This window comes from Vanessa cardui, chromosome 14 (genome assembly GCF_905220365.1).
Source record: "Vanessa cardui chromosome 14, ilVanCard2.1, whole genome shotgun sequence".
NCBI classification, from domain to species: domain Eukaryota; kingdom Metazoa; phylum Arthropoda; class Insecta; order Lepidoptera; family Nymphalidae; genus Vanessa; species Vanessa cardui.
This window is the reverse complement of record NC_061136.1, coordinates 2,657,581-2,676,493: the sequence shown is the minus strand read 5'-3', so window position 1 is coordinate 2,676,493 and position 18,913 is coordinate 2,657,581. Positions and strand designations below refer to the sequence as shown.

At 33.5% G+C, this 18,913-nt stretch overlaps 1 protein-coding gene across 1 annotated transcript in view; it reads left to right on the top strand.

Annotated features, from left to right (window-relative positions):
- The window catches only part of LOC124535385 (rootletin), a 76,587-nt gene that overhangs the window by 8,558 nt on the left and 49,116 nt on the right, over window positions 1-18,913 (top strand). Inside the window, exons 2-7 of the mRNA XM_047111594.1 lie at window positions 13,844-14,035; window positions 14,464-14,669; window positions 15,104-15,269; window positions 15,961-16,170; window positions 16,715-16,870; window positions 18,385-18,521. Of these exons, the coding sequence (XP_046967550.1) occupies window positions 13,844-14,035; window positions 14,464-14,669; window positions 15,104-15,269; window positions 15,961-16,170; window positions 16,715-16,870; window positions 18,385-18,521 (1,067 nt within the window). The remainder of the gene's footprint in view (window positions 1-13,843; window positions 14,036-14,463; window positions 14,670-15,103; window positions 15,270-15,960; window positions 16,171-16,714; window positions 16,871-18,384; window positions 18,522-18,913) is intronic.

Genomic DNA, 18,913 nt, shown 5'->3' with positions numbered 1-18,913 from the left:
TTTAAATTTTCATAATCTTTAGGTAAAGAGGATTCCAATTCGACAGGAAAGGATCATATGTTATTCATTGTTAAATAGGTTTAGTAATATTTATCTGTTACAGGCTGAAAAACTGATTATGTGAATATTTTGATAACAGTATATAGGTACATTTGTCCTAAACTATTTTAAGATTAATATGGAGGGGCATATTTGCAGTCTGTTATTTCGATATAGTCTCGAAAAAAATGTATGTGTTCTGAGGATGGCAAAAGTATAGTTTACCCGTTGGACGCCTTATCTCTAAGTTTATGTATTTAACTATTTAGGCAAATCTTGAAAGAATTACTATTCAGAACTACTTTTTCTTATCCTATGAACTTAAAATTTAACACCTTGGTTCAGTTTTAATGACAAAATTAATTAGGAATTTCGATAACAATTCATAATTATGGACCTGAACAAATCCAGGAGTAGATGCAGATGACATGACACTGCACAACTGTCAACGGCAATTTTTTAATCTGTCTTATTTTTTTAAATTTATTATCTGTTTCGTTACTGTCTGTCAATAGAAAATAAATCTCTTATTTTAATTGAATAAAGCTTAATCAATAAGTGTTATTGTGTGATGAATACAACAAACACCAATAACAGCCTGTGAATTTCCGACTGCCGGGCTAAGGCCTCCTCTTTTTTTTTGAGGAGAAGGTTTGGAACATATTCCACCAAGCCGCAGCGTGGTAGAAATTCGATGAAATTAGTCACACGCAGGTTTCCTCACGATGTTTTCTTTCACCGCCGAGCACGAGATGAATTATAAACACAAATTAAGCACATAAAAATTCAGTAGTGCATGCCTGGGTTTGAACCCGCAATCATCGGTTAAGATGCACGCGTTCTAACCCTGGGCCATCTCGGTTCTCAATGTTTGTCGAATATTTTCGTACATAATATATTTCCGTATTAATTAGTACGGAACCCAACTTGCTACGCCTCCTGATACGAAAACACTCCAATTATTAACTAATAAGTATCGTGTATCATATCGTAATGACACCTCACGTGTACACCATGTGATATTATCTGCAACCTTCATACCACGGAACTGACCTGCGATAAAGACATTATACTAATTAACCATTTAAAATAAATTAGCTGCTAATCAATTTTGAAGCAAAAAATATTGCGATAATTTACATCTAAGGAAAACGATCTTAAACTGATCAGTTTAACAAACTACTAGTATACCGCCCCCGCTTCGTAAGGATACAATTTATTAATTAACAAAATTATGATGGTAGGGTTTTGTGCAAAACTGATTGGGTACCACCCAATCATCTGCTGCCAAGCATTCCTTGGTATTGTTTGATTCCGGTTTAAACGTTGAGTGAGCCAGTCGAACTACAGGCACTAGGGACATAACATCTTAGTTCCCGAGGTCGGTGATGGTTGCTAATGTCTATAGGCGCTGGTGACCACTTAACAGCAGGTGGCCCATTTGCTGGTCCGTCTACCTCTTGAACAGAATTTATCCTCTATAGCATTCTCTAGCACTAGTTTTTTTTTAAATTGTATGTTGAGTTCCTGAGATTATGCTCTACATATGTACAATCAGATTAAGAAAACCTTCGTTAGTTTTCAAATATAGTCTTAAACTCTTAGTACCTTTTGAATCTAAACATCAAACCATTGCGACGCGTCATTTTCGATCGGTAAAGTAAATTATCGCACACGAACATACATATTTATGTGACGAACCTTTTCTTACCCCGAATGTATATACAAACAAATTTTATCTCTTTTATATTTAGCAATAAGCAATAATATATTCTAGGACAAATAAAGGAAAAAAAATCGAGAAACGATCTGTTGATACCGAATTAATAGTTCTTAGATTAGTGTTAGCTATTTGGTGGTATGTAACTCTGAGTACTGTACACGAATAGCTTTTTGCCGGTTGTTTATTTACAAGTCAGCCCAACCCCCTACAGCATCTACACAGACGAATTCACCTGACATTACTATAATATCTGGCTATTTTTTACTTTAATATACTAGGGAACCGCCCCTGGTTCGCACGTATTCAACACTGATACTAAATATACTACAGAATTTGTTTATTTATCACACCACATTAGAAACTTCTAAAATTGTCAGCTTTTCTTTACTATATTGCCCATGTACAAAAACATTCGTCTCGGATCACTCTATCTATTAAAAAAAACCACATCAATATCATACATAAGGACAGACAGTGGTAAGCGACTTTGTTTTATACTATGTAAAGAAGAAAACTTTGATGTAATTAATATTAATAACTACTTAGGAATAAAAAAACTTTCTAAATGTAAAAGTAATTGAATTGGAGTTTCGAAGCTTACCACTAGGATATTAACAAACTAATTTGTGCATTCCATAATAATGGTATAGATAAGCCACTCACTTTTCTGGGTATGATAAATAATTTCCCTATGTACAGATGTAATTGCTATGATTTAGCTTTAGATCTTATTTTTTTATGGAATAGGTTGGCGGACGAGCATATAGGCCGCTTGTTGTTAAGTGGTCACCATCACCCATAGACAATGACACTGTAAGAAATATTAACTATTCCTTACATCAACAATGCGCCACCAATCTTGGGAACTAAGATGCTATGTCCCTTGAGTCTGTAGTAACACTGGTTCACTCACCCTTCAAATCGGAACACAACAATACTGCGTACTGTTGTTTAGCGGTAGAATATCTGATGAGTGGGTGGTACCTACCCAGGTGGGCTTGCACAAAGTCCTACCACAAAGTAAGCAAGATAGTATATTATACTGAACCCCAGTTATTTCGGTTTTATATTTCGAGGCTTCATTTTTTACTTTTATCTTAGATTACTACTTTTATAAATCACAATGCACATCGATCATAGTTAAGATTTAAATAATAAGTAATAATGTTGTATAACACGTACTTAGTTAGTAATCGACACAAAATTCCATAAAAGCGCAACGTTTTGTCACCAAAAAATATCGACGTATGAGAAGTTGCGTGTACATGTAAGAAATATAATCATAAAAATCTTATAATCGAACTTTTAAATTGAGTTTATGCAAATAGTCGTATCCCTTATTTTTTCTTTAAATAGTCGATTAAGGCTGAGTAGTCGAAAATGGTATAAGAAATTGCCGATTTCCACGACTGAAATGTTTTATAAATTTAGAAATTATATGATATTGTGATTGGAACAAGCTTATCGGAAAATATTTTGAATGAACACCATTGATAATCAGGTTTTTGGAACCCAAATTGGAAGCTGAATGGTACCTATATAGGATGCGGTTACTGACATTGTTTACCAAATCTCTTTCTTGTTTTTTTGCTGTGCTTTATTATAGATTAAGTACTATACATTTTGTTTAGGTATTTTTATTTCTCAGGATTCTGGCTAAATAAAAAAATGAGCGAATACAGAGTAATACGTATTTAATAACTACCTACAAACTAATAGTATATAATATAAGTAATACAGAAGTGGGCCAGGGTAGAAACAGAGATTGCTAAATTTCCATCTTCCCATCTTATGGCTACGGAACCCTTTCATGTGTGGTTTTTAAGAATTAATCACTATAAGGGTACCCAAAATAATATTTACAAATCATAAATAGTTTTCTGGTGTTCTATCCAATAATATAATATTATAAATATATCAATAGATTAAAGACATATTGCTACCAATAAAATACTTGAGAACTACATTCTTATATGAAAGTAGATTATAGTAGACGCCGGTTAAGTTCAAGTAACCTATAACATGATAAAGACATCGATTTGATTTTGTTTTCCACAACTATTTATTATTTAAGATGAAATTTAGTTTAATATCTAGGTAAGTACATCTATACTAATTTTATTAAGAGGTAAATTTTATTTGTTTTCAATTAACGATTATTATTTTCTTACTGGTAGAAAGCTGTAATATCTAAGTGTAGTGTAAGTTTTCCAGGTATGAATAATATGTATATCATATCATTTTCTTTATTAATAAATTGCACCCGAGTGAAACCCAGTTAGTTCGCTACTCACGAATAATATAGCATGGTACTTGCTTCCAATATAAAATATGAGTTATATTAATTTAGTTTGATTCACTTGCATTTGTCATCGTGAGTTCCATTTTATGAGAGTATAGCGTAACATTGTATTTGAAAAATTAGTTCAACCAGAATTTAAATTCAATTTTAAGTCTACTTAATAGTACCTAAGTGGCGGTTTCTCAAACTAAAACTTCGTAACTAGTAGTTAGTGATTACAACAAATAAACAAAGTTAAAGGGTTAACTTCCTTTAAGCTATCACTCGACGCTACTATTTGAGTAATCGAAAACTCGATTACCCACCAATTGTTAAAGAATCGAGATCGGAGCTAAGCACCAGTTGGCACAATCGATAGGAGACGACTCCGATTTTTTATAACTTCGCTACGTGAATTTTGCTAAACAATAAAAAAATTGGGAACAATTTAGGCTCTATTCCAAGGGCGCAACGCATACAGGCCTAAGGGTGTCACAGAATGACGGTAAAGTTTCCTCGGTCGAGTTCGCCGGTAAACCAAGATGGCGTCTCTGACACGTGACATAAAACGATATTTATGGGCGGGAAGTTCGCGAAGGATACATGCGAGAACGTCATGAACCACGGAAATACGATTTAACGAACAATTTCTATTCATGGCTGTTTTATGTTGAAAATTTCGGCTTAAGTATTGTATTCGAATTTCACCAGCATTTCATTAAGGTACTTAAATTATAAATGTTGAAGATACCGCTTTTTATTTTTACTCTGTTATTGTAAACACGGTGTATCATTGTTTTGATAACACTCAACGTAAAAGTTGCTTTATGATTAGCATTTGGAGTTATCGAGTTTATCTTAAAAGTCGGTTCATTTGTTTTAATGAAAAAAAACTTTCTTATTGTAAAAGTTATCAGTTATTGTTGTTTTAATATTTTAATGGCTTATGTTGAACTGTTCTCTTTACAGGTCAAGATTACTAGAACATTTAAATATATATATTATTAACGTATACTTAAGAATACGAATATTTAACACAACACAATATATAACACTTTCTAGCATTGTGTTAAATATTCACGTAAAATTGTGGAAAAACACCATACAATGTTATTTTGTCTCTGTTGGTACATACTCTGTATAGAAAAATATACAAACTTTACAAAGAGCTAAGTTTTCTTGAGTTATTATTTTAGAAGCTCTTATTTAACTTTCGTTCCTACTTCCAATAGACATGGAACTTTATTGTCTTGACAGTTTTAAATATGGACATATCGCATATATGATTTGATTATATGGATAATTTGAACTTAATTTTCTGAGTAGCAACAAGAATTATAAACGAATATTTTGCATACCTGTTTAAGCATTACAGCTTATTTATGAGCTCAATTTATGTTTGACATGTGTAACAACATGCACTGTACCAGCGTTGCGTTACCCTCAACACTGTCCAAAAACAATTGAAAACCTTAATCCGGAGTGGCCATACAGACTTTGACTTTACTTTTTATTATTCGTTCCATATTTCTGAAACTATCATATTATCATTACAGCCATTAATTACGGGATGTTTAGCATGTTTTTTATTTTTATTAGATTTAGATAGATTTTTATATTTATTAGAGAGTCGAGATGGACCAGTGGTAAGAAAGCGCGCACCTTAACCGATGATTGCGGTTTCAAACCTAGGCAAGCACCGCTGATTCATGTGCTTAATTTGTCTTTATAATTCATCTCGTGCTAAGCGGTGAAGGAAGACATCGTGAGGAAACTTGCATGTGACAAATTTCATAGAAATTTGGAACAGCGTGGTGGAATATGTTCCAAGCCTTCTCCTCAAATGGAGAGGAGGCCTTTAGCCCAGCAGTGGGAATTTACAGGTTGTTGTTGTTGTTGTTGTGTTATTTTTATTCGGTCTCGTGACTCGTGGTTAATGTCGAAATATCGAGCTCCACCGAATAAAAATAAAAGCCGCGGTAAATATCCCGTATAAAAATAACCATGTCTATCAATGATGAATCTAATAAACAGATATGTTATATCCATACTAAACAACAGAAAAAAGTGTGCCGCGCCGGGGACCGTTTATTTTACATTTCGTTACAAGTAAAAAGGATAGTTTGATAAAAACAATTAGTAAAAGGGATAACTGGATGTTTTAATTACACAAAACGTATTAGTACGTAATTATGATGTATTATAACGTATTACTACGTAAAACGACTAAAGGTAAACGTCCCAATTAGGACGATTTCTAGTCTTCACTTTTTACGCGATAATAACATATCTGTTTACTAGAACATCATTGATGTCTATTAAATTTAAAATCTTATATCATATTGATATTATCAAATTCGTTCAAGATAAAGCTGTCGTTTTGGGTGCATTCTAATCGAACGAAACGAAAACGAAGTAGATAAGATTTTTTGTATAACATGTATTCTGTATGTGTGTATCATGTGTGATAACCTGTATGCAAATTTAATGATGTCAGTTTACATAAAAGCGTGACAAATAAACAAATACTCTTTTGTATGTGGAATCATAGTTACGACGAATTAAATCATATAGAAGACTAATAACCAAGTTACTAGTTAATTTATTCATGGTATGGACATATTGTGAGGAGGAATAAGGATCATGTTGTAAGGCAGGTCTCGAGCATGGATGTGGATGAATTTAGAGGTAGAGGACCCCCAAATGGATGGATTGTGTGAAACAAGATATGGTTAGAAAGAATGTTACTTGTAAAATGAGGTCCGACAGAGAAATATGGAAGGACATGCTGCGCCGACCCCAAATAAAATCGGGATAAGGGCAGAATGACGATGATGCAGCTTACATCACTATAAAAAAATACCACAAAATATTGAAGGCCTTAGCGTCAGGGCTTTTGGTAATGATACGTTGTTTTCATCGAGTATAATCGGCTCTTTCCGTCCCTGTTCCAACGTCTTCTAGACCATGTCGGTCTCACAGAAGGTTACGGGCTGACACATCGATTATCAGCGGTGTCAAAGACCTCATATATTTTTCTGTACTCCTAACTACATGTATAAATATTTCACGATACTAAGTCGAATAGATCGGTTCGGTTCAGACCGGCAGTAATGGATTTACATGGAGGTAGGGTTTTGTGCAAGCCGGTCTTTACCACACATATTTCCATCAGATGAGCCTCCTGCTCATATGCTACCTATATCATAAAAAAAGGAAAAGATTTCACACTTATGTTTACTTGGTAAAAAAAACATACAATTATTAATTACATCGGAAGTCGTCGTGACATGATGATAATCTTTGTGATGGGGACGATATAATGCAGCTATACGCTGCCTAATCGCTTATCATTTTCATAATTCGCCGTTTTATCATCTAATCGTAAATGATAAACCGTTTACGGTGACCTAGTTTGTACGGGGTGAGTCGACACGCAACGGGATACAAGTGAACAATACAAATTTTGGCGAACTAATTCGAAGTTACTCGTTTGAAAATACGGACGATGTGAACAGTCGTATAATCTGTGCAATTAGAAACAATGGTTTCGAATCCAGGAAATTGAAGTCAAATAAACTACTTTTTAAAGCTTTTGGCGTATTTCTATTGAAACTTTGGTTTTTCTAAGATTTTTTAAGCATTTGAGTAGATTGAAAGAGATAATTGTTTTCGGATATTAATTAAACTCAAACGTAATTTGTTGTATATACAGTTTTTTTTTATTTAGATTAAAATCTTTTTGGTTAGGATGTAAAATTTCCGCTGAAGATCTAGTCTTTAATATCTGTGCTATGTTTGATAAATGTGGCATATCTAACCAATTACAATATTTTCATTTTATATATTGATATGATTCCTTCGTTAATCGTATTTTGACATTACAAATTTATTTCTTTGGATATTTTATATTTAATCAAAATAATTAATAATACATGTATAATACATATAATAATACATATCTTTACTAAATTTCCTCAAATTCTTTGACATTTTTTTAAACATTGATAAAGTAATGAGGCGCAGGTATAATTCGATAATAGATTAAACATGTAGATGATAAACATCACTATTTTTTTATCGTTTTATCTATAAACATTTGTTGTTTTTCGTGTCTTATATACTTAATACAATTTTAAAATAACTGACAATGTATCAAATGCCGTAAGGGGGTAAATCGGGGGTGAAGATTTTTATGGAAATTCTTCATATCGTTAATTATCTAAAAACAGATGTTGCCATGAAAAATAACATTTAACATTACATTCGCTTTTAAAACATTATATTAGTAATGCTTACATAACACTCTTAAGTGGAGTGCAAGAAGGGATACCTGGTGCTTCGTTATAAAATCTTTTCTATATAATAATTAACAAATTTTATTTATATTTCATTACCAGTATGTGTTTCAGGAACACCAAATTGTATATCATGCACACAAAAATAATGGATGGTTTAAACTAAACAAAAATGTTGCCAGTAACACAAATCAATCTGCCTAAAAATCACAGCTAGAAAAAGAGAGGTTTTAATATAAAGCAAATTGTTTAATTGTAAAAGTATATTTAGAGTTAAAAATCAATAACAACGATAAGATTATTCGCAGTCAACGACCGCGAGATTTTAAATAATGGTTCGTGTTTGCGTCAGATTTGGCATGACAATTAAAAAAATATTACAATTTAAAAATCTTTTTTTTAAATACATCATATAAACATGCAAAGGATATTGCACTGTAAGCCATAACGTTCTTGCCAAAATAATATGGACGAAAAAAATACATCTGTAATGTGTATAGAATGCCATTATAATTATTTGTGGAATAAAAATTAAGTTAATGTCAATTTCTAGAAGTTGAAAACTATTCTTTAATAACAAAAAAAAAAAAAAACATTTAGACAATTTGAGCTCCTGAATCAATTGTGATATAGCATCACATGAAAATGTTCGTAGCTTCTGAATTGTATTTTTATTTTAAAATAAACCTTGATAAACCGAAGCAACTTCCACGAATCGGTAAAAAAATGCAAAACATTATCTTTTTAACCTTGTGTGAGATAATGTTTTGACCTGGTTAAATGCATTGGCGTAGCTCACTTTTTTTCAGCGCAAAACAAGAAATAACCTGTGTGCAATTTTGTTTGCCCATGAACATCTAAAGACCCTATTCGTGTTCGATATTTTTATATTATTAGATATTAAAGTTTACTTGGTGGTAGGGCTTTGTGCAAGCCCGTCTGGGTAGAAACCACCCACTCATCAGTTATTCTACCGCCAAATAACAGTACTCAGTATTGTTGTGTTCCGGTTTGAAAGGTGAGTGAGCCAGTGTAACTACAGGCACAAGGGACGTAACATCTTAGTTCCCAAGGTTGGTGGCACATTGACGATGTAAGGAATAGTTAATATTTCTTACAGCGTCATTGCCTATGGGTGATGGTGACCACTTACCATCAGGTGGCCCATATGCTCGTCCGCCTACCTATAACATAAAAAAATAAATAAAGTAATATAATTATATTTTTTATATTAGTAAATATTAAAGCCTTGAGCATGGATGTGGATGGATATAAAGTTAGAGGACGACCAAGGAAGTGATGGATGGATTGTGTGAAAGACGATATGGTTAGAAATAATGTTACTTGTGAGATGACGTCTGACAGAGAAGTATGGAAGGAGAAGACATGCTGCGCCGACCCCAAGTAAAATTGGGATATGGGCAAGAGGATGATGACGATATTAGATATAGGTATTAGGTAAAATAGATATATTATGAATTTGATACAAAGATTCGATGAAATAAATAGTATTATTTTGGTTATGATTTTTGCTTTGACAAAGACATACTTGTACCAAGTAATATAGGTTAATATGAAGAATTTGTCAATAACCACAATGTTGAATTAAATATAAAAATAAAATATCATAATAATATATACTGTAGAGGCAGCCCTTATCTTGCCTTGTAATATGACAATATATAGTAACTTTCATGGCAATGTTAGAATAGGTTACTAACTAAGGATAATATACCAATAATGTAGGTATGTATATTGAAGAATAGTTAAATTGCAAAAATAGAAATGTAATTACTATGAATTAAAACATGTGCGCTCGCTATCAGAATGTTATCACACGAATCCTGATATCGGGCATCGACCCCACGCATAGCAGCTTGTATATTGACGTAAGAAGATTTTATTCAACACACATATTAAGAACACACACACGCGTAAACCTTTTACAAATGTGCGTGTGTGCGTGTACGTTCGTAGGTACACGTTATTATTAACACATGGAAAGTTTCTGGATCATTACCACGTCATTATTATAATTATATTTATCATATACATTTACATTTAGTACTTTTGGAATTCGCAAATATTTAGCACAGGTCGCTATATCATAATTCCACGATGAAAAGCGTTTAAAATATCAATTACCAACGTCACGAATACCTATATCAAACATTAATCAACAGCATCTGACACAGAGCAAACAAGGGCACAGTGATATACTACACGTATTAATTTCTATTTTGACGATTAGATCTGCGGTTTTTCCACTAATTAGAAATGAAGCATATCTATAAAAAATAAATTCGTTAGGTATGAAAGTCTTCGTCCCGACGGTTTATAACGTTGGAACTCCATCGGAAAGATTTTTTTCCGAAGATTTATAACGTCGTAAAAAATATTTTTGTTGACATCGATTCATCCCAATCAAAATGACGATGATAATGGCCGCCTCTTGTCCAATTTTGGCCTTGGTAACAATTCTTGCCGAAGCCGAGATTGTCAAGTGGTTAGAACGCGTGCATCTTACCCGATGATTGCGGGTTCAAACCCAGGCAAGCACCACTAATTTTTTCATGTTCTTAATTTGTGTTTATAATTCATCTCGTGCTCGTCGGTGAAGAAAAACATCACGAGGAAACCTGTATGTGTCTAAATTCAATGAAATTCTGCCACATGTGTGTCCACTAACAAAGGTGTTAGCCCAGCATTGTGAAATTTACAGGCTGCTAATGTGTGTATGTAATGTAACCATTCTCGAGACTGGCAAGAGTTCAGGCGCAAAACAGTTTATTTCTGGCCTCAATAGTAAAATCCAATAATTTTTTATCTGTCTAATCCGAGGTTTGTACTACAGCTCTTCGGGATTAATGCCTTATAAGCTAGCCACCAACGTAATAAGATCCACGATACTAACTAACTATAATAGTGCACATGTGTGTACGCAAACACAAAGGCGATCTCTGTTGCCATACTCTCGATGCCATAATTCGATGATACCTACCGCAAACATTCGTGCTTTCGAAAGCATGAGTACATATTCCGACTTCCAGAACCAAGGCAACTACTATGATTTTTTTGATAAAAATCCAATTTTTTTTTTATATCCGGCTGACCTAGTTTTGAACTCAGATCTTAGATATATCTAGTCTTATACCTATTTACTATACCAACCAGGAGGCAATTAAAGATAATAGATAGCACATTTATGTACATATTATGTAATTTTGTATAGTTACTTTCTTGCGTAGCCTTACATATAATACTATTATTAATATATTTAACTTACATATTGTTCTTTTAGTTGCTGTTCAAGGCAAATAATAATAATACATATGTTTCAATTGTAGTGCATATTCTTATCAATAAAGCAGGTTGCGTGGTCACGTGGGGTGATCAGTCAAGCTGAACGACACCCCATACAAACATAAAGAACCTAAAACTTTAAACAGTGTTGTAACCCCTCTCTTCCATACCGGACCAGGAAATGTTTTCATAGATTCAAATATGACTAACGCGTTTATTGATTAAACTGATTGTTGCTATCATAATATTGTCAGGCGCTTGAGTGTTAGTGCTTTATTCAGCTGGACACAGGTGCTACAATGGATACTGAGAAAAACGCACTAGCTAGAAATATTTGACGTAAGTGCGTGACATTCTAAGTTATTTTTAATCGAAATAAATTTCTAGATAGTTGTACTAATTTTAGTGTATTTCCGTGTACCTAAATCATCAAAATCAGTGTATAACAATTAGTCTTGTTAAATATTTAGTTCGACATTGTTGAATAATGACTTCAAAAAGTATTTATTAATTTTGTATTTACGAAACCAAAATTGTCTTTCCAATTAAGTTAATTTTTTATTACTTAATAAATAAACTTATCTACGATTAAAAAGATATTGCGTTTTTATAGTATAGTAATTCTTCCTATAATGTTTGTGTAGACGCATTACTGATTGCGTTGCTAGGATACCGAAGGTACATTTTTAAAGCACAGATAAGATTGAAAATATTTTGGTGAAGATTAATAGGCAATTTTAAATTTCGAAACATGTACTTTACTAAAATAAATATATTTTTGTTCCAATTTCGTTTTACATACCATTTCACTACATTTAAAATAAATGATATAGGCACGGCTCAAAAGAAAAAGGTTTATTCACCCCAACGTTGCAATTAGTGCAATATGGGTGGTAATTAGATCTAGACCGATAGGATGCCCTAGCGCCATGATACCACCCTACGGAAGTCTACTCCGTTAGTTTGCGGTTAAAACTCGACACATTTTCATCGTTGTCTTGCAAAAAAACTTCGCTCGGTCGCGACCTCCTTCTGCTTTTACACTTTTATCGTTCACAGATTATATTTTAAGATAGTATTGCAATTAAACTTTTAAACTACCATGTCTTTTGAATTTAAGTATTATCGTCATTGTTATTTAGAAGTGAAACATAAAAAGAAAGTTAAAAAGAAAGTAACATTTCAGGTACCTCTTTAATATGTTTCTATTCTTTATCAAGAGGAAAACGTAATATGTTTTATTTATAGTTGCCAGCGAGGGAAAGTTTGACTACGCCTAGGAGTGCTCGCGCTCCTATTGGCAGGAGGTCTACTAGTACCCTACCTCATCAACGAATTAAGAAGGAATCAAAAGAGGTAAGCATCTAAGCTAAGATACTTGTCCTATTTACCTAAATATTTCTTTGGATATGTAGATAATTTCTCAGAGATTTTTTTACACATACCTACACTAATACATATCTTGAAACGACCATAAAATACTATTGAAGTATTTAAGTACAGAAGAAGCCGACCTGAAACTTCTGAAGTCATATCTGAACAATTGAATTTACCGGGTCGATGTAACTGAGATCAAGTATCTAAGAGACATCTCGAGGTTGCAGTGAATGTGGGAGTTTCAAACAAATTATTTTCCTTCTCTGATAAGTAATTAGCATTTTCGAAATACTATAATTTATTGCTGCAATTGATTCCTTTATATAACTTTAGATGATAAGCTATAATAATTGTGAGTAGCATCTTAAGTTAGATATATATTCATATCAATGAATTGGTTAACGATTCAGGTCTAGAAGTTTGCCTGTTAGACAATACGGATGTTATCTGATTACCGATGTTTAATAACATTTTTGTTTGCGGTGATGTAAAAAAAAGCATAAACGATTTGACGATGGTTTCGTTCCGAAGGAGATTTGTTAAAGAACTAATGGAAAATATAAAGATACACATTTAATTTTATAAAAATGCTTGCTACAATTCAGATAAATGTGGTTTTTTTTACTTAGTATTTGATAGATCAAGCCTTGGGAATCAAGCCTTGGGAATCAAAAGATCGATTACAGATCGTTTCAAATAATAATTAATTGAAGAAAGAATAATAATCTCATTGAGTTTCTATGGTTTGTTTCAATTTTAAGGCATTTCTTCCGAATCCGTAAGGGATTTTTTTTTTTTATTGATGGAATATACTTGTTATAGAAGGACCGGACACCGGAGAGTCCACCAGAGATGGATTCACCGGTAGGAAGCGTCAGCAGTGACCTAAGACGGCAGAATGAAGAGCTTCGAGCACGCTTGGCTGGTGAGAACGCCGACCATAAGCGAAGGCTTGATGCCTACCGTCGCGCACAACAAGGCCAAGCAGCATTAGTATCGAGACTTCAAGCAAAGGTACATATGCTTGAATTTTTTTTTCTAAACGACTTTGACATAGGTGCAAAAAAAAAAAAGTATCATAAATGACAACTTTAACAAAAATTTAAATATATTAAAAAATAATAGTTAAAAATAATGAATGGCAAATGGCATTTTAAACATTAATTAAAATGCAAAAATAATATAAAAAGGGAAGTAATTGTAGTTACCAATTAATTTTTAAAGCTACTTTTAACAGCTGATTGTGACATACAACTGACAAGTTTACTTGTCAAAATGTCAACATACACACAATACTTCAACGTCAATCACAAATCAAAACAAAGTTTTTGCGGCTAACATTATCCAATTATATGAAAGGATTAACGCGTAACTAATCTATTTAATACAAGCCGACGAAATTCTATTTCCATTTAAACTAAAGCAGTACATATTCGAAATAGGTTCTCCAGTATAAACAGCGATGTTCCGAGCTAGAGAACCAAATGCTAGAGACTACACCACGCAGCGACACGAGCTACAAGCCGGTATCCAGCAAGAGCATAGCGCTCCCGGCGCCTGCCGCTCTGCCCGCATCAGACACTCGCCGGGAAGAAAGAATTGGGGATCTGGATACTGCACTGCGACGACTGGATGAAGAGAAACGCAAGTCAGTATTTCCATCATTATAACTCGCCAAAATACAAGAACTTTCAAGTCCAATCGACCACTCTCATGTATAGATACGGTAGTAGGACTTTGTGCAAGCCCGTTGGCCACCAAGTGCAATATTTGGTATTGGTGCGTTCCGTTTTGAAGGGTGAGTGAACCAGTGTATCTAAAGGCACGAGGGGGATGTTATCTTAGAAGATAACAGAAGATAAAGTGCATTAGTGAAGTAAGCCAATTTCTAAGGGCAGTGGTGCCCACATGACATGAAGTGACTCATTTGAATAACATATATATGTATATAGAAACATATAATAGTATATAATAAAAAGATGTTACACATTAGCACATGTTTCTAAAAGTTTTAATACTACTACCCTTATATTTGAAGCATTTCTTCAAATGAAAACAAACATTTGTTTATTTCAACAACAGATGTGAGAAGTTGGTGTCTCAAAACAACTTGCTACGTGATCAGTTAGAAGAGTCTCACCAACTGAATGAGGCTCTCACCAATGATCTACAGAAGCTCACAAATGATTGGGAGGCATTGCGAGACGAAATGTCCATTAAGGAAGACGAGTGGAAGGATGAAGAGCAAGTATGTGTATTATTTTTTTTTAAATCTATTTTCTATGGTAATATTGTTCACAGTTGTATTTTCATTATATGAATTTATGTTTGTTGCATTTGTATGTCTTCATTTCCATGTAATGTTGTAATAAAAATATCTATTTTCATGTAATTTTGTGGTTATATTTGAGTTCCTTACATTAATTGAAATATACTTTATTTTACACCACAAAGATAATAAAGCAAGCTTATGATTAGACACAAAAAAACATAAAACAAATATGGTAATAATGCTCAAAACTATATATAAACAATAATTTCATATATTGTACAAGGGGTGGACTTATGGCAATTAGCCATCTCTTCCAGACAAACCAATCTGATAGAGAATTTTTAAAACCATCACCAGTCATAAACTATTTACATAACTAAATTATCTATTTAGTTATGTAAATAGTTTATGACTGGTGATGATGATTTACTCACATACCCACACATTAATTAGTTTTTCATTTTCAATAACTTAATTAAAGAATTGCTTATGAGATCTGTAACTGATTGGTATAAAATGTTTTGTGGCGGGTCAAATATTTTTCTACTCCAGCTTTAATTTAAAAGCATTAACATAATCTTATATCATATTGCGTATTAAATTGTATGTAATACTTATTTACTCATTCAAATAATATGCTTACCAACTAAAATTTATGTTATTTTAGGCCTTCAATGACTACTACTCAAATGAGCACAATCGCTTACTTAACCTTTGGCGTGAAGTGGTCTCTGTAAAGCGCTTCTTCTGTGAGCTACAGACCAGCACCGAACGTGACTTATACAAAGTTAAGAATGAAATTGATTCCGCTGCCAGGGACCTCGTTGGAACTTTAAGTGGCTATGCTATCAATTCATATGCCTCTCAAGGGACAAAGGTTTGTTGGATTTTGTTTGTTGTTAATGGAATGTTTAATGATCTATACTAGCAGTTTGAAAGTAACTCTGCTTGTTTGTCCGTTGCACTTTTACTGCCAAACCGTTTGACCGCAACGCAAACTTCATAAAACTTTATGAAATTTGCGTCCAAGTATAAAGTCTAATGAAGGACTTGGTTTAATTTACTACACTTATCAGGTAACTACTAACTCCCTAAAATGCGATCAAAGCCAAGAGAGACAAATTCTATACCATATTAAATATAGAATATTTGCTGAAAATACTTTTCAGTTTGTGTTTATGTTTCATATAGTTTGTACAAATATGCAAAAAATTAAAAATAAACATGATATCAAGTCGAACATAAATTTAAGGTTTTTCCACTAAAACTAAAACAAATGTACGCAAGGATTTGCGTATATTATCATAATAATGTAACTCTAATCACTGAAGCAGGGATGTTCTTAATTTAAAATAAGGATAATTAATAAGTCATTATTCAAAAATAAATAATTTGAAAGTAATAATAATATCTGATTTCAGGCAGAGCCTCAGCAAGGCGCTCAAACGGTGAGCCCCGCGGGCGAAGCCCTGCGCGCGGAGCTGCATGCGGCGTCATCTCAGCGGGACGCGGCGCTGTCCGAGCTGCGCGAGAGGGACGCTCGCATACAACGCCTGCTGGGAGAGCTGCAAGGATTGGTAACGTTTACACTGTAGTAACAACAACAACAACAACAACAGCCTGTAAATTCCCACCGCTGGGCTAAAGGCCTCCTCTCCCTTTGAGGAGAAGGTTTGGAACATATTCCACCACGCTGTTCCAATGCGGGTTGGTGGAATACACATGTGGCAGAATTTCTATGAAATTTGTCACATGCAGGTTTCCTCACGATGTTTTCCTTCACCGCTGAGCACGAGATGAATTATAAAGACAAATTAAGCACATGAATCAGCGGTGCTTGCCTGGGTTTGAACCCGCAATCATCGGTTAAGATGCACGCGTTCTAACCACTGGGCCATCTCGATTTCTTTGTAGTAAAGTTGTTGCATATTAGGATATTATAAACACTATTATAAACACAATAGGCTATTCGACAATGCGAAAAATAAAGTGTCACCTATTGTAATCAGTTTATATTATTATGAGTTTAAAGGTTTATTTACTAACGAAAGTTGAAAATAATACTTAATTTATTCAAAAATCCATAAATAAAAAAATGTATTTTTTTAAACGTTTGTCATGTGACACGAAACTTGAACATGGAAGTCACTTGCTTGTTATCCTTGCTTGCCTGTTATTTGTACTACAGGATAAATGCAAGCAAGTGACGTCACCGACCTCATTGAAGCGCCATATTGTCCAAATAGTATTTTTACGAGCTATTTAAACATGGAATTTTTAATATGATATTCTTCGGCAAATATGTACTGGGTTCCTTAACCTCTACTAAATAATATAAACTGGATTTTAAAAACTAGTCAAATAGCAAATTTGTTAGAATATACTAAGAAACTGTCATTGTTCTTCAATGTGCGAGCAAAAAATGCTCTGTTGTAATACCTAGTTACTAATTTATATCTGTAGTTTCTGGGTGTGTCGGAAAAGTGGTTATTTTCATTTTGAAAATATGCAGATCTTATTATATAATCTGAGGGGAGCCTCAATCGATCATGGGGCCCTGTGCATTTGCCCAAAGTTCAAAGAGGGGTCTGGTTGCAAAGTAACTATTACTATCATGAAAACAAAGATTGTTCTATAATCTGATATAGAAATCTTAAAAATGGGAACGTAATTATGTATGTCTGTTTGTTTCTCTTTCACGATCAAACTGCAAAACTAATTTGATTAAATTGCATATGAACCAAACTCCAAGGCAATAAATAGCAATAGCCGCGTATAACATTTAGTTTAATATAGACTTCCTCAAGTCTCTATTTAACCATCGAATTAGATTTAGAAACACTAAATTAGAGATAAAAATCGTTCATGTTTTATGATGATATCTTTATTCTTACTTCGATTCCTGATTCTATCAAAATCAAAATAAACTTTATTCAAGTGGGCTTTTACAAGCACTTTTGAATCGTCATTTAACAATTAAGTGAAGCTACCACCGGTTCGTAAAGTAGATTCTACCGAGAAGAACCGGCAAGAAACTCAGTAGTTACACTTTTTCAACATTTAAAATCTAAACTTGAATTCTTTTTCCCAGGAGGAACGCTGTGATAGCGCGGAGACAATGTGCTCCGAGGCGAATGTCATGCGCTCCGCCTTAGAAGAGGTCGCTCGCGTGCTGATAAAGGACTCGGAACCGGACAGCGCGCCTCAGCACTTGCACCTCTCTGATAGGTAAGCAGCATCAGACGCGTCTTAAGATCATGAAGTCCCAGAAGCCAGCAGAGTTATAGCGATCTGCAGCCTTCTCCATAAAATATGTTTAAAAGATTTACAAGGGAACCTTACTAACTCTACATATTTACCAACCCACTGTGATTGGATTTTATATTTCCCTGGTTTGTAAAATCGTATTTATTTTATATGTTTAGAACTATTAGTGAGAGGAATAGACGTAAAATGTAAACGTAGAGGTCGAACTCTTATTATTTCTCTTTTTTCTTGCATCTATTTATTAGTATATTTTATTTTATCTCTAAAAAGTTTTTTCTTTTGTACCAAATGTATATTTTTAAGATGAATAAAGTATTATGTAAGGTTTCCAAGGTTTCCTCCTTTAACTGCAG